The 15,838-nt window shown below is 37.7% G+C and overlaps 1 protein-coding gene across 1 annotated transcript; it reads right to left on the bottom strand.

Annotated features, from left to right (window-relative positions):
- Positions 1-1,535: 1,535 nt before the first annotated feature.
- On the bottom strand, positions 1,536-12,536 carry LOC104071846 (highly divergent homeobox-like). Its single transcript, XM_009580282.1, has 5 exons — positions 12,334-12,536; positions 8,908-8,987; positions 5,959-6,042; positions 3,189-3,311; positions 1,536-2,172 (listed from the first exon to the last, which is right to left on the bottom strand). Exons 1-5 carry the CDS (start codon positions 12,503-12,505, stop codon positions 2,047-2,049), a joined length of 585 nt encoding a protein of 194 aa, XP_009578577.1. The 5' UTR covers positions 12,506-12,536; the 3' UTR covers positions 1,536-2,046.
- Positions 12,537-15,838: the final 3,302 nt, after the last annotated feature.

Below are 15,838 nucleotides of genomic sequence, written 5' to 3'. Positions count from 1 at the left end.
GCATTGTTAACCCAGTCTAGAAAACCCTTTATAAATGATTTTTTCCCAGAGTGAGCAGAATTACAGTTGAGCTCTAGCTTACATTTGAAAGATAGTACTGTGATCTTTGCTCACAAACCTTAATTAATTTTAGATTGGTGCTCATTTCAACAGGCATGTAAAATACCGCTCCTCCTTTGAGTAAGGCTGTAAGGACGTGCCTGCCAGCCAGGATGTGGCATTTCAGCTCAGGCAGTGAAAGGATGAGTAACCTACCGCTTACCTCCTGGTTACAGAGTGCCTTCCCTCTCTCCTGGGATTCTACTCCGAGTTTTAAAGCCTAAACTCAAATACAGGCCCAACAGCTTGCTTTTGTGGGGTTACTCTGTAGAATAGATGGTAAGAGGTCTTTTGGGAACTAACTGAATTGTATAGCAGCCAGAACTATGAGACTGTTTTGTTTTGTTTTTTTAAAACAGCTTTTAAAACTGCTACTATCCTTTATGCAGCTGGCATTTAACAATATTTTTAAAAGTTCCCCATGCCCAAGGACAACACAGAGACAGAAAAAAACCGGAAAGAACAGAGCTCACTACTGATACTAAAAAACAAGCTGTAGAAGTGATTAGGGAGGAACAGACCAGACTGAGAGAAACCTAAAATTGTGAGTTAATACCAGTATTACAGAAAGAAAAAAAAAAAAATTATTTCCCCAACACTCTAGATTTTCTGAGCTACACCTTGGACCACCCACTGAAATTAAGGGGATTCCCTACCGTACTGCATGAATAAGGATTCGCCAGAGTATATTATTATTTGCCATAAAATTGAAAGATCAGGCTTTTTACCAGACTGCGAAGGTATCTGTTTCAAAAATGCTTGCTGAAGAATATTCAGATTAGATGTTATAGAGCATCAATAATATGGGCATGCACCTATATGCCCTACTAAATTTATCTGAATGTGTCTGCACATTCATTTAATCAGATGAGTCAAGGGATTCAATGTCAACGACAGATGGGAAAGAAGAAATTCATTTCAGCCACTGCAATCAAGCTCACAGTTTAGAAATGGCACCTGGCAGTTGCCAAAAAATTCATCAGACAGGCTACTTCAAAAACAGGTCACATTTAGAAGATCTGCAAAACTGAATTCCAAACACTCAAATACCTTTCAGGACGCAATGACAGCTGTGGATTTATGACAGTGTCTTGATAAAATGGAGAAAAGTTTGTGGAAAAATATATAACCAATACTTAAAACAATGAACAGAAACTTTAGCATTCAGACTTTGACAAATAAAAACTGTAACTACATTCATAAAACGCTAAATAGTAGTGTAAACATCTAATCCCATTGCTACTGTGAGAATATCAGAAAGTCGCGTTCTGCAGCTATCAGGTTTCCCATATCCATCTAATTTGTTACAACACTTATGACTGCTTCTTTACATTAATAATTTATTGATGATAATTCAAATTTTTCAGTTAGCCTTTCAGAGTTTTTTCAGCTATTTTGGTCAGAAAATGGAAGATTCAACAATCTGAAGTCACATAATGAAAAACACTTTAGTTTAATTTCAGATTTTCAAAAGGCTTCAAGCACAACTCATAAAAAGCCCGTTATTCTATTTGGATCCCCAATTTTTAGTCCACCTACCTGAGTAAAAATGGGGAAAAAAATAATAAACAGGACTGGTGAGCAAGCAACTCTGAAGAATTAGCTGTCTATATAACAGAACATTTGTCTTCCATTCTTGGATCCCTGCTCAAAAGACTTCGCTACAGAGCAAGAGTTATTCTGGAAAGTCAGAAGTTATCCTAATCAAGGCCAAACTGCTAAAAGTGAAACCTTTCCTCACACAGTTCTTTCATTTACCAAAAACAACATTTGAAATTTCTTGACACTGCAAACTGTAGCCATGACGTACTACAGTCATCCTTCAGGAAGGTCTACTTCACCTGGGGCTTTCTTTTTTGGACTGAAGAACACTGGATAGCAAAATGTCGTTCTCTTGAAACCTACACGTTACGCAGGGTTTCTTTTCTGTCAATTAAAAAAAATAAATCACAAACTGTCTGAGGCATTTTTCTCTGATAAAGACGACAAGCTGAATGAGGTATCATCAGGCTCTGGGGATGCATGATTGAAATCCATTTCTTCTAGTTCAGGAGGTAAGTCTGAGAGCAGTGCCTGTAAGTGAAAATACAATATTAGCTATGTGTTTTATGTCAGCATTAAATGTCTGTTAAACATCTAGTGAAAAAACTTGGTTGAGCTTTTCGGTCAGTGTTGATATTGGATGGGTAAAAAAAAAAGTCGGTATTGCTAGATATTGAAAGAAAAAACATTGTTGTGAGATGACATACCTTATAACAACAATCCCAGAAGTTACTTAAGTTATTGTGGAAACAGCTCAAAACAATTTTTTTTTTCCCAAACCGGACAAAACCAAATTATTTATATTAATTTTATTCATATATTTTTAACATGCAAAAGCTTTAAAACATATATAACCATGCTATACTGTGATCATGCAGGTGATAGAGCTAGGTGCTGCATACCAGATCATAACTGTTACAGTGATTTATTGATTTATCTCAGACATTTCAACTTGACTTCTCTTTATATTCAGTTCACATGGTTTTATGAAAAAATTATGGAAAACAACCATAAGCCAAATTTATTTTGGATGTAAAAGTGTTTTAAGTTTCTTTCTTGCAAGTTAGTTTCTATTTTTACATCTGAAAAACTGCAGATTGTAAAGGCAAAAGGAAAAACAATAAAAGCAACAAAATCTCTTCCTAAATAAACCACAGAATGTTACTCATACAAGACATGATCCAACCGAGCATTAAAAGAAGTGCTATGTATTAAATGCAGTGCAGTAAAACTGAAGAAGCCTGGCTTTTTTTCCTAGGTCTCGCATCTTAGATCCTGCCACAGACAAATCCAAGTCCCTCAGTGTACTCTGGTGCACTGGTTGTCCCTTTGTAAAAGTCACACTTCTTTGTCTATGTCACTGCTTGTGTAGATGGCAAGATCTTTCTTTTGTTTAAAGTTCAGCTTTTCTTTGTCTGTAAGATGTTCAAGACAACGCTGCCCTGATCATAATGTGAGCCTCTGGGCACTACGGAATAAAACCGAGGGAGTGACAGAACACAAAATGACAAACACTTTCTGTTATTAAAACCTACTTCAAGACTTACCTGCTGCTGTTCTTTATCATCTGATTTAATAGCAAGTATCAAACTCCGAGTAAATGTCTGTAGTTCAAAATACTTCTGTTTGTGATTCTCCAACTCATTCTCAATGAATCTGACTTCTTCGTTCTGTGAGGGGAAAATTACGTAAAGTTCTGGAAATAATAAATAGTACTGCATCTTTTTAATGACACCTAAACATACTTGTCTTAAAACTAAATGTTTTTAGTGAAAATGAGTGAAAATGAGTTTATTATGATTCCTGCCAAAAACAGTATTAAGCACAACCTAAAGCTCTAAATTACAGAATTATAGAACAATGCACGTAGACTTTGGATACAAACAGAAGCTTCTGATGAACGACCAGTAGTGTCACACTAAACCTGCAAATGCGTACGCCATTTCATTTCTCATCATCCCCCAGAAGAGACGTGACAGCCAAGCATGTTACATGCAGACAAGGCATTTCAGAATTACTGACTATCATTAAAGCATTAATGACTTGCGCCAAAGTTTACATGAACCTTTCAAAGAAGCAATGCTTTTTATTTTATAAGGATGACCTCTTCCATTTTAAAATAAAGAAAAACAAAGCCCAAGGCTCTGCCTAGAAGAAGTGATCTTGAAAAGGCAGGCTGACTGTGAGAAGAGACAGCAACTAAATTCCATTATTACAGCAGGAGGCTTGACACAAAGATCAGGGAAAACAACTTGAGAATTCCTCAAAGCTACCACAAATTAAAATATATCATCCTCTAGTGCAGCTGGGTTTGACACATACCATGAAGTGTCAGCTCACCAACTTCCCTAAGATCTCTTGGGTTACAGAATAAATAGGAATATATTTACAAAATGGAGAAATATCAATAATGTGCATGCTGTGGCTAAAAAGGCATTTTTTCAACCTTTGCACAAATATGTGTTACTGTACTGGCAAATCACTTAATATAAAAATAACAAACTTCTTAATTAAAAATTCAGATTTGGTAAGTACTTCAGTTTATTCCAAATATCTCTTCTCCTTCAAACTTACCAAATTATTGGTATAGCATGATCAAAACGCTAAATCTGTTGATCAGTGCAGAGCTAAAATTAATTTTCTCTGGTTATTTACCTTTGCAAAGATCATGTAACCTAAATAAACAGTTCACTTTTCAAGATCAAAGTCATTGTGCATTTTTGCAAAAGGCGTCTGCATACTAGCACCAAATGTATATCCTCCATAAGATAATAATTGAAAAAAACACGCACACAGAAGTTGTTAGCAATGCACAATACCCACAGAAAGTAAGCATTTAGGTTCACAGATAATTCATGGTAAGTGTCGCATTTACCGAGGGATATCGGAGACAAGAAAAAGCCCACCCTTGCTTATGCAACCATATGATTGATTAGGTTGGCAGTTTTGCATACAAAATGTTCCTTGATGGCTGGTTTTGGTGGCAGCAAATAATTACATAAGCAAAATTTCATTAGTGAACTTATAAGCTGGCATTTTGTTTTAATGATGAATTTTTTTTTTAATAACATAGAACTATGCTCTGATATTCATGCTTACATTTGCTAGACTGGCTGTAATTCAACTCTAGCTGATACAAAAAGGTGAGACTACATGATGAACTGGAAGGTTTGTAACAAGCCTTTAAAAATGGTTGTTGTTTTGGGATTTTTTTCCCCAGAAAATTCACATTTCTTCAGTCAAAACATTGCTCATACTGTTTCAGGTTACAACAGCTCTGAGAATGAGAGAGAAATATTTGGGCTGCGATTTTGAGGCTTTCATAAGAAAATTAGCTGAATGCATTTCTTTCAGATGGAAACTTAGAAGTTGCCTATTTAGCAATGGATTTTGCCCAGCCAAAGAAGGAATTCAGATTTACACAGAAAACACATAGGCACAAAGACTAATCACTAATGTCAAACGACAAACCAACAAACAAGGTTCTGTAGGGCATGCTGTCACAACAAGCCTTTCACTGTGGTGACAGGTGACATTAAGAAAAGGTCATTCCCTCTCCATATTTATTCTCCACTGCCCTTACCAGGAAAACACTGCTTGAAGGAGGAATTTTTGTTCTGAAAAGATGATCTATTTATTATTTTGGTAATTTATTATCATTAGTAGAACATACCTGTTTTCTATGTAAAAAGATCAGCTACATACATAAAAACATGCTCAATATACAACACAGAACCGTGACAACTCTTACGAGAGCAGTAACACACGCGTAACCTTTACCATTTGGCAGAAGACAGCAGCTGTCAGGTATCCAACTGCTTTTCCTCCCTCCCACAACCACTGCTTCCACAAACGTTCTGCACTACATTGCGAGAATGACGACTTCTCAGATCCCCCCATTTTATTAGAGGATTCCAGCTGTTATGTCCCTTTCCAGAGCTGCATCACGCTGCACATAAAAGCGTGCCGTAACGCTCCAAAGAACAATTCTCGCACAAAAAGAAAGTTTTGGTTTAGCGGCTAAACAAATTACTTTGTTGTGGGACATGTGGTGGGAGCTGCAGATGGCTACAGCTAGAGTAACGTAACTGCTCTGCAGAAATGGGATTTTTCCTGTCTCCCTCTGGGTTGAAATACGGGTAATCTGGCTGTAAATGGGATGAGGAGTCGTGACTGAGGGGATGATGTGCAGTACCACGATAAGAGCAGAGGAGTCCCAGGCTCCCACGTGCCTTCGCTGAATTCCTTACAGACACACCCGTCTGAATGTTCTGTGAAGGACTATCCTGCTTAACGTATCACAGTCTAATTACTCACCTTATAATCCAAAAGAGAACTCATTTGATCCACTTCAGAATTACTTATCATATCACTTTCTTCATCATCTATAATTTCTATTTTCTGAAACAGAAGTAAACAGTTCATTCCAAATATTCAAATGCATAGATTAGACAAACAAACAACAATCCGTATCTCAAACTGCCATGAAAGGATGAAGGTAACAGGACCTTTTGCTTGCTCATGAGAAATTCTGAATTGTGGAGCCCCCATTAGATGGCAATCATGCACCTCAGCCACAAGATCCAGGAAGAACCCAAATTGAAACTGTCCGTACTCAGAGCTGCTGCCATGGTGACTCAGGCTGTTTACAGAGGAGGAGCTATATGTCACCATGCTTTTGGCATTAGGTTGCATACTATATCTCATTACAGCCTGCAAAAGCCTACATTTTATTCTGTAAGCCTTTTGTTGAAGACCTCCTGCAGCATGAAGAAGGTTATAAAGTTTATTCCTCCGGAGCAAAACAGACATTATGGTAAGTGACAGGCAAGTCCTAACTGACCTACTTCTTGCCTAAAAAAATGAAAAGGTCTCCTTTGGCCTTCTTTGGCCATAGTGCAAGTCAAATGCCCTAGACAGGAGAGGATGTTGATACAAAGGACAGTTCCAAATGCATACACATGGACATTTTCACTTAATTCACAAAAATTCTTGAGAGCTTTTTGTACTGGGTTTCTAAAGATACCTGAAGTACAATGTTAAAAGCCAAGCTTAATGCCGTTTAGAACTTAGAAATACATTCCAATCGTATCTCAAGTTTTAGAAGATTCACTTTTACATTTACCACTTGCATGTTCTGTTTTTCTTCCTAATAGAAAACCTTCTTATGTAAGAAAATCATGTTAAAAGGTTATTTCAGTAGGAGAAAACACAAAATGCACACATTTTTAGTGCACCTATGAAGTTTTAATTTTTATTCATATCTAAGCTAGATCTCAGACAGAATGAATTTGAATTAGTGATAAGAATGGCATTTTTCAAGAACTCAGAAGAATGAAACTATAAATTTCACAATATTTTTGAGAGGGAAGCAGTGGTTGTGTAAGAAGAGGGGTTTGAGGTTTTTTACTATTTTTCATTGTTTTGACAGTTGTAAACATTTGTGAGACTGTATATAGTAAGTTAAAGCAATTTTACTATGTTTTTAGTATACTGTTTAACACAATGTCGGCAAGGGTCCACACCGACACAATACACTTCAATGGTTAGTTCTTGAGGTGTTATTTTAGAGGAGGGTTCTTCTCTGCAGCATATATGTGTGTCTTCTGTCTGCCTGCAGACCAGTCATCAGAAACTTCCTTCTAATCACCAAGAAGAAATCCTTCAAGAGAGGTTAACAGTCTCTCACTAGTAGTACCCACCAAGCTCACAAGTATATGTTGAAGGTAGGGAGGGTAAATTACATTTTCTGTCTTCAGTGTCTGACAACCCAGCTGAAGTGATAACATTTCAAAAGCTTACAGTCACAAAGATCTGCTGCTATATCATACCCTGAGTAACACTGTGATTCAAATATTTTTGTTTTTAGACTCAGCTTGAGGAAAGAGTCTCTAAATAAATGCCAAACATTCACACTATCTTTCTTATAATTAAACATTTTAAGACAGTAGGGGAAAGAACAGATTAGAATTTCAAATAAGAAAACTGTATCTCTTATGCAAGTCCAATGTATGTTAGTCTAATTTTAACTGCATATATTTTAAAAATTTTGTTACAGTGTTTTCAGAACAGAGTATGAAAAAACTACTCCTCTTTTCCCCCCCCCTTATTATATCAAATTCTATAATGCTGGAGTTCAGATAGACTGGAGAACTGAGTCTCTCGGACATCATCTTTGCAAACCTTTTACCTTTGTCATATTACATTCTGCATTTCCATGGTAAACACATCAGCTTGAAACTCAGAGTGGTTATATCTAAGGTCACAGCAGGCCATTAAGGTAAACAGAAAGGAAAAAGGCAGCTGTTTCTATTCAGGCAACCACAGAAAATACAGCCGTGGGATTTCAGTTTACGCAAAAGATGATCATATGTTAACAAAAGAAAGAAAATGTTCTCTCCTCTATACACATATAAAGGCAAGGGAATCTCCTCTTCACTTTCCCATTTCAGGTTCTGTGTGATTAATGTAACACAAATGTTCTCGTCATGTTCTGAGCTACTGTCGTTTAATCTCTGACTGCAATAAAAGTGCAATTGGGAACTGGAACCATCACCTGTTCATTCTGCAGATAACTTTTAAGATAAAAATTACCCTACCACTTGGGGTCTTCTCTCCTCTTCCTCCTCTCCTTTCTTCTAATTTGAGAGAAGGCAGGCTAAACAAAGGGGATATATTGCATTATTTGCCATGACTCCTCCCTCTGTCTTTCCTTCCTTGTCTCACTGCAGTCAATTAAAAACAGCAAGAACAACTGCGTTTGACTCAACGTGAATGCAAGTGAGAAAACAAGAAACATCTAAATAATGCCCTGTCAAGGGTATGGGAATGAAGAGCACATATCCACCCCAGTCTGATCGCACATATTCAAGAATAGCTATGGAGAGGAAGCACTAGAGATATCTGACGTTCTTAAAGCTACAGAAAACCATTTTCAATTATTATTCTGGGTTTTTTTATTCTTACTGTTTTACTATACTAGGTACTTACAGAGCACTACCCAAGCGTTGTGCTTTGCACTCCAGAAAAAGAACACTGGATTGTTATAATACAGAAAAAGCCATATAATTCAATTTCTACTGAACGTGCATAGTTCTATGTTTTAGTATTTTTAGTACGGTTTCTTTTAGTGCTCAATCAATTAGGAAGGACTCTTAGCACACTCGACTGAAGTTTTCACCTAGTGAAAAATCCTAGTGTTGGACAACCACCTCAACATTAGCAATTAAGGAGGTCACATTAGTGGAAAAGGAAAGGTATACATACCACATTATCAGTAGATACTGGATTCTGGTCATCATCTTTGTGACCGATTTCTTCATTTTGAAGAGCTTCATTTGTCTCTTCTGCAGAAATAAATTAGTTTTTCAGATTTCATTCAAATTTTATGCTGAAGGAATATTAATAGTCTTTACCACTAAATATGTCACATCTGCTAGATACAAAAGCAAAGTCACATTATCAATGTCTATTCATAAAAAAATACTGTATGTCTTATTAAAGAAGACATCATATCACAAGTATTTCAGGGCAAAGTCATGCCAATCACTACTTGAAACAACAGGAAAACTATCAGTTACTCTCTTGTAATGTACAAAACCTTCCTATTTTTAGGTTCAGCTTGGAATACTCAAAGGTAATGAAGAGTTTCACATCAGAGGAGCCCAGACCTTTTTTTAAATTTATTAAAATAAATTAATATATGAAAATCCTGCATGCCCTGAAATTATGGGGTACATATCAGAATCCCACCTCCTCCTTGCAGGCACTGACTAGTTTTGAACCAAAAACTGATCAAGCAGATTATTTCGTTCTTGTACAGCAAATGTTTATTCCTAGTGAATCTATGCTGCTCTCTTATGTATAAGCAAAGTACACACTTGAAAACAGAGCAAATCTTATCCTTAAATTTCAACCACAAGCACTAGATGATTCTATCAGCCCTGACTATGGCCAGTGTGAAAAAACAAGAAAGATAAACATATTCATCCCTATGATTAAGTACGTTTCTCAGATTTACTTTAAGTCTCCACATTTACTATACTATCAAGAAGAAAATGATTGACAGAAACAGAGATCATAAAATAAACCAAAACACAGAGGCAGGACAGCTCTGATAAAAAACTTAAATGATGTCATTAACAGCTAGGCTATTAATTGGAACTGCACTGCTTCCAAGAGCCAGTAAAATTACCCAGTTCTGCTGAGGGCAGAGCTAGCATTAAAAGGGTCAAACAGTCCAGCTAGTGCACCTAAAGAGGAGAGGAGGCATGGTGAGCGAACGGGCAGCAGATGTCCATGTGGGATACTGAAAGAGAGGGCAGATAATGATGCAGGGATGTATCACTTCCACGCAAACACAGGGGTAACAGGATTTAACTGGAGATTACCAACAGTTGCAAAGAGAGGATAATATTTAGGCCAGACCATAAAAAGACAATTATTGTTTTAAATAACTTTTCTACCAGTAAAATATCTCTAAACTGAGCAAATTTTATTTGAAGTTGTTTCAAATAAATTTAATCTGCCACTGGCCACAACTTCAGAGGAAAACTTCTGCTAGCAGCAAAAGCTAATGGGTCCAAATGGGAGAACCGTAAAGCAGGGAGCAATACACGACCCCATCGTTAGCCTCGGAGCAGTGAAGGTCACTGAAGATGTACCTCAGGGACTCTGAAGCAGTCTGAAGCACTAGGCGCTCCGTAACCCTGGCACTCACCACTTGGATTTAACAGTCGAACAAAGGAACTCCCTACAGCACTTTCAACTCTTTAAATATTCATCCTCAGCTAATATAAACTGGCACAGCTATAATGGCCTCCACAGAGCTGTGTTCATTTATACGAAGTATGGATTCAATTAACATATGTTTAAAAAAGTTAGGGCATTATGAGAACTTTAATGCTTAATTTTCCATCAGAGTACAGCTTTTTTTAAAAAAATATTTACACACTACATTTTAAAAGCACGTACCATCAACACTTTCACTCTTTAGGTGATTAAAAATATCTTTTTCCTGTCTTTGAGAGTGGTTTTTTGTTTTGTTTTGGGTTTTTTTATAAATTAGGACCAAAAGCTATAGTTCTCAAACATTAAAACAATCACATATTGTGACTGAATAGTACACAGGATTATCGGTGGAAATATTTTCCACTAAGTTCACAATAAGCTGAGCTGCAGCAGTGAAACCTTCTCCTTTGAACCAGAGAAACGAATAGAAATAATTCTTGTGGTAGAATAAAGGAATGAAAGTGGGATTCCTGGATGCTGTGGAAATCCTGTAATTTTCTTGCCCTTCCTTAAGCTTTGACTCTAATAATCTACTCATAGTCTTACAGCCTCATCCTGTTTTGTGAAAGCTTTGTTCAATAAATGTGGTGTTATTCCTCACTTAAAGCTACAGAGAATTCAGACTCTTCCCCTGTCACCATTTTCTTTCAGGCAGATCTGACTAAATCAGTTCCTTCCACACCTCAGGCAAATCAGGACTCTCAGATTCTGCATCTCACTTGGCTTTCAATCACTTGACCCATTTCTTTATCATCTTATTCTCTTTACAGTAGAATATGACAAAATTCGTATCACAAATTCATTCCCCAGCAGTGCTGCATTTTTCTAGTTCTTTCCTTTAGATTGTTCAGACAAAATGACAAGATCAAGTCTGGCATATTAAGCTGAAATAGCATGCACTAGGTCAGACTTTCTTTTAGTTTAGAGAGCAAAGGCTTTATTGATCTTTTCTAATCAGAAGCACTGGGAGCAATTAGTTGAGCTTGTGAAGCTAGTGACTGTGCCGAGCGGCAGTTCATCTGCCCTAGGCCCAGAGTATTAACGTACAAGAGGGAAAGGGAGAGATTGATTTAACGTGGTCATGCGGTTCTGGGAGGTGGAGTAAAAGGGTATTAAGTTCGAGACACTTATCACTCAAGATCATGCAATTTACTGAGAACACACAGGCACCCCGTACGTGCAGTTCTAAGGCTCTCCAAGTAGTCCCCTGCTACTGACTTCGATCTTTTCTGTTGGTTTGTATTTGCTTGTCGGAGACCATATATGCACCGCAGACAGCTTAACGGCAGAAGTTCTGCTATGCTTTGATGCACTGTGAAGCTCTTTTAGTTCAAGACCAAGTCTGAGGTAATATATCTTCTGAACATCTCTCATCAGCATGAGTTTAATATCAGGAAAACTGTAAGTACATAGCTCTGGTCAGCTCAAAGTGAGCAGGCTGGCATGCATTAGTGCTTGCTTAGAGGGGAATTGTTGGTGTGATTCAGGCAAACAGGAATGGATATTCAAGCTGGCTGTGTAGAACTGGCCAGTTAACAGAGAGCACTTTTTAAAACTTGGCTTCCTAGGGAAGTGAGACTTAGACATTTGTACTGTCTGTCTATCTCTCAGTTGCACCAGCAAATTGTGAATTTGTCATTTAACTTCTGATGAATCTGGCAGAAACAGAGGTCTTATGATAAAGGGTTTCTGCAAGCTTTGTGATAACAAAACCATCAAAATTCATATAGAGAGAGGTAGAAGAAAGAGACCAAACAGTACCTTCAGTATGGCCAAGGTAGATAACTTGCGACTGTTAGACAATCTTTCAGACATTTTTGAATGTGTACAACAGAGAATCCAAAGCATGCACACTGCACAAAATTAAAATATATGCACAGTAGTAACTGCATTTTCAAATACCTTGTGAGCTTCCTTCAGATAAGCAGATTGATACTTCATCATTCCTATCATTATCATCCCCCACTTCAGTAGCAGTTTCCTCTCCTGGATTAAGTGCTGATTTAGAAACAAATTCAGATTGATCAGAGAAATCAGCAGGACCTCCTCTAGGGGGTGGGACCTCAATCCCCATTAAACGATATTTCCGTCTTCGATTCCCAATCCAAGTCTTGTAAGAGAAATAAACATGAATGCTATCAGAAACTATAACAAAAGCAACAGGCCCACAACCAAGTGAAATTAGCACATCTATACGATAGGAACAAGAGTGTAGCCAGCAATTCAAGGGAGGTGATTATTCCCCCCTATTTGACCCTCATGAGGCTGCTTCCTGGAGTACTGGGTCCACGCTCAGTCCTCCAATACAAGGGAAAAGGGAAGGAAGGTGCACAGCAAAAGGAAAAGAAGCAACAGTCACAAGTCGCAGCAAGGGAAGCTCTGACTGGAATTAAGAAAAAAAAAATGCTTTACAGTGAGGCACTGGAACAGCTTGTCCATAGGAGTTTTGGCTTCTCCAGCCTTGGAGGTACTCAACATTTTACTGGACAACATCCTGAGAAACCTGACCTAACTCTGAAGTCAATCCTGCTCTGAATAAAAAGTAGGACTAGATGACCTTGTAAGGTCTCTCCCCACCTAAATTATTCAACGAATTTAACATAAGATCTTTGACCCAGGTTCTCCCACTCTGCAACTTCCACAAGGGGACTAAAGCATCCAATGACCCAAATGGCCCACTTGTTCTAGGATTTCCTACAGCATGGAAGAAATTGTCCAAGGTGGTAGCTCTATATCACTCCACTTTGATGACAGAACGTAACTTGGCAGAATTAAGTTCAGAGGAGTATTATCCTTCAGTCGTCTTTGGTTGGAAGACAAGTCTTTAAGATACGTTGCTTTCAGTGAAGTATGTAAGAGCATACTGTAAACAGTGGTGGAAGATGAAACAGGTCCAGGACCAAGCAACTTGGAAACCCATTCATGATCAGATGGGTATGGATGCTTTAAGTTCATTTTACATCAATAAAACTGACAGTTTCAAAAAAGAAAAAAAATCACATTCAGAATTCTGCAAGTGGATCTGTGTAACTGTTAATTAACTTGCTTTCTCTGATAAAGTCTATGCTAAAAATTATTAAAGACTCAGAGTTTAGCATGGTGTAATAAGAATTGTCTGCAATTCTTCACCTCTTAACTCTCTCCCTTCCCTTGTATTACTCAGGCTTTTGACTTCTCATCCAATTTCAATTCTACTTAACAGCTCTTGTTCCTTGACACTTCATTCCATCCAAGTCAGTTCTCCACTGGCATCCAAAAATCCTTCTCAGAGCCAGGAATCAATTTCTTTGCCAACTGCTAACTTCCAGTCATCTTGACCTGGCTTTCCTCACCCTTCCACACCATCTAAACCACAATAAATAGCAGCAGCGCTGACAGCACTAGTGGGACCATCCTCATTGTTCCAGGACCTGACCACATGCTGGCCCAGGATGAATAATGGTGGAGTTTGGCCATGTGAGCTGTCACCATATAGAGTGCGCTTGATTAGTGTGATGACAATGTATGCACAGTATGGTCATTACTAGGTTCTGAATCATGCTTAATGCTGGAATTTCTGGATTGCTAAAAATCAAACATATCTCTAGAAAGCATGCGCAGTTCCTATTCTTGAAAACATATGATCAGGGCATGGAAAAATGCACATCCTTTCCATAAGGTCTATGTCCCAACAGAGTTTACCAAATACATTAAAATATTATGGGATTTTTTTCTTTAAAGATACACTAAACATTACTCTGGCCTTATTTCAGAAATACCTGCATTGCTCCTCTTCCCCTTCACACTTTCTTTAACTATGGTTCTGATATATAGCATGACAAAGTTTAGTGAAAAACTTTTTCCTTATAATACCTTAATCATCAAATAGAAAAATGAAGAAATATTAACAGCAGTCCCAACTACTAAAGACAATTTCATGTTCTGCCAGCCTTGGAAAAAAAAATTTTTTAAACCTGAATCTCTTTAACTAGCTAAAAGATGACATGCTTAACACTATTTTTGGCAGATCATTTTTCTTGGGTGGTATTTGCTTTCCCAGCTTGCTGCTTTTCCTCTTTGAGGAATGCAAAACAGGTACAGAGAGCTACCTAGATATTTTTGTACATTATATATAGTTTAGGAAAAAAAGGGAAAAAAAACCCACACAAGCGGCCCCTTCCAGAACTATGTCTCTTTTTTCCAAATAGTGTATTGCCATTCATTAAATTTTCTCATAATCTTATGACGGTAATGAATAGTGCCAACAACTATAAAATTTAAAAGCGAATCTGCTTCTTTTTTACTAAAAAATTCAGCAAAAAATTGAGGCATTTGGGAAAGGTAGATCTTGTCTTTTTACGTATCTTTCAAAGCAGAAAATCTTTCATTCAACATACTGAATATGCCATACAAGATGAACATATTTTTGTAGTGTCTCAAATTAAAATGGGAAAGAAAAGTAGTAGGTTTCCATAGACTGCGTGCTACATTTAACAGTGAATATTCTGGAGCAGTACAATGATGAGTGTAAGAGCAGACTACTATTTCTATGCAGGAAACTAGCTTAATAATTCTCATTATGTCCCTAAAATATTACCTCCTTAAAAACTTCAAACAACATCTGTAAAGTACATGTGATCTGACTCATTAAGCCTACTTATGGCAGCCAGCAATGAACTCAGCAGCAGCTTCCCCGGGTTCAACCGAACGGACGACCAGCAGGAGCGAGGGGAGAAAGGCTAGAGTCCAGGCAGAAGGAGCCAGCACATGGCTGCCCTCAGGCGGCTTTTAAGTTCAGTGGACTGGCAGGGAGCCACTTAAAAAGCATGATTACAGCTCTCCAGATATTGAGGTTAGGGTGTCAATGTGCTGGAAGGATTCTAGGTTGGAACCTTCAGAAATTCCACTTAACTGAAAAAATAAAGATGGAACATTCTGATGTTTTTCCAATGTCTCTCTCGATCATAAACCAGATCCAGACCAGGCCTGGAGCCCCCAACAAGAAGAGCCGTTAGTCAGCTGTGAAGAATGAGTGGCCTTTCTGCTGCAACTGCTTGATTTTGCCGCTAAATTCAGATTGAAGCACTACCTTCAGTAATCCAGCTTTTATCTGATGAGCTCCTGGGAAATAGGAGGAGGTGTCTTTAGCCTGTGGTGGGTGCTTAGGAGTAGCTTTAGCCCTCTTAAGTATGAAAGCTTTATGTTCTATTAATAAAAAAATAAAAAATTGTCATGCATTTTTCTTATATTCCTCATATATTTCTAAGGAGTTTGATAGTTGTCATCCGTCTTTCTCAAATATCTAATGTCTCGCTGCCAAGAAGGCTAGTCTGCTTTCAGACGCTATTTTGGTATGAATGAATAAAATTAGTCCAGAGAAATATAAACAAAAATGCGTAAGTAACTACAAAAAAAACCCCAAACAAAT

Source organism: Fulmarus glacialis, unplaced genomic scaffold (assembly GCF_000690835.1).
Source record: "Fulmarus glacialis isolate BGI_N327 unplaced genomic scaffold, ASM69083v1 scaffold28906, whole genome shotgun sequence".
Taxonomy (NCBI): Eukaryota; Metazoa; Chordata; class Aves; order Procellariiformes; family Procellariidae; genus Fulmarus; species Fulmarus glacialis.
This window is presented reverse-complemented; position numbering and strand designations above follow the sequence as displayed.

Excerpts from the sequence above, each read along its gene's own strand:
- LOC104071846 (XM_009580282.1), bottom strand. The coding sequence starts at position 12,505 with ATGGGGATTGAGGTCCCACCCCCTAGAGGAGGTCCTGCTGATTTCTCT. Across the intron at positions 8,988-12,333 it reads ATCTGAAGGAAGCTCACAAG|AAGAGACAAATGAAGCTCTT; the intron begins GTATTTGAAAAT and ends TTATTTCTGCAG. Across the intron at positions 3,312-5,958 it reads GTTCTCTTTTGGATTATAAG|AACGAAGAAGTCAGATTCAT; the intron begins GTGAGTAATTAG and ends TTCCCCTCACAG.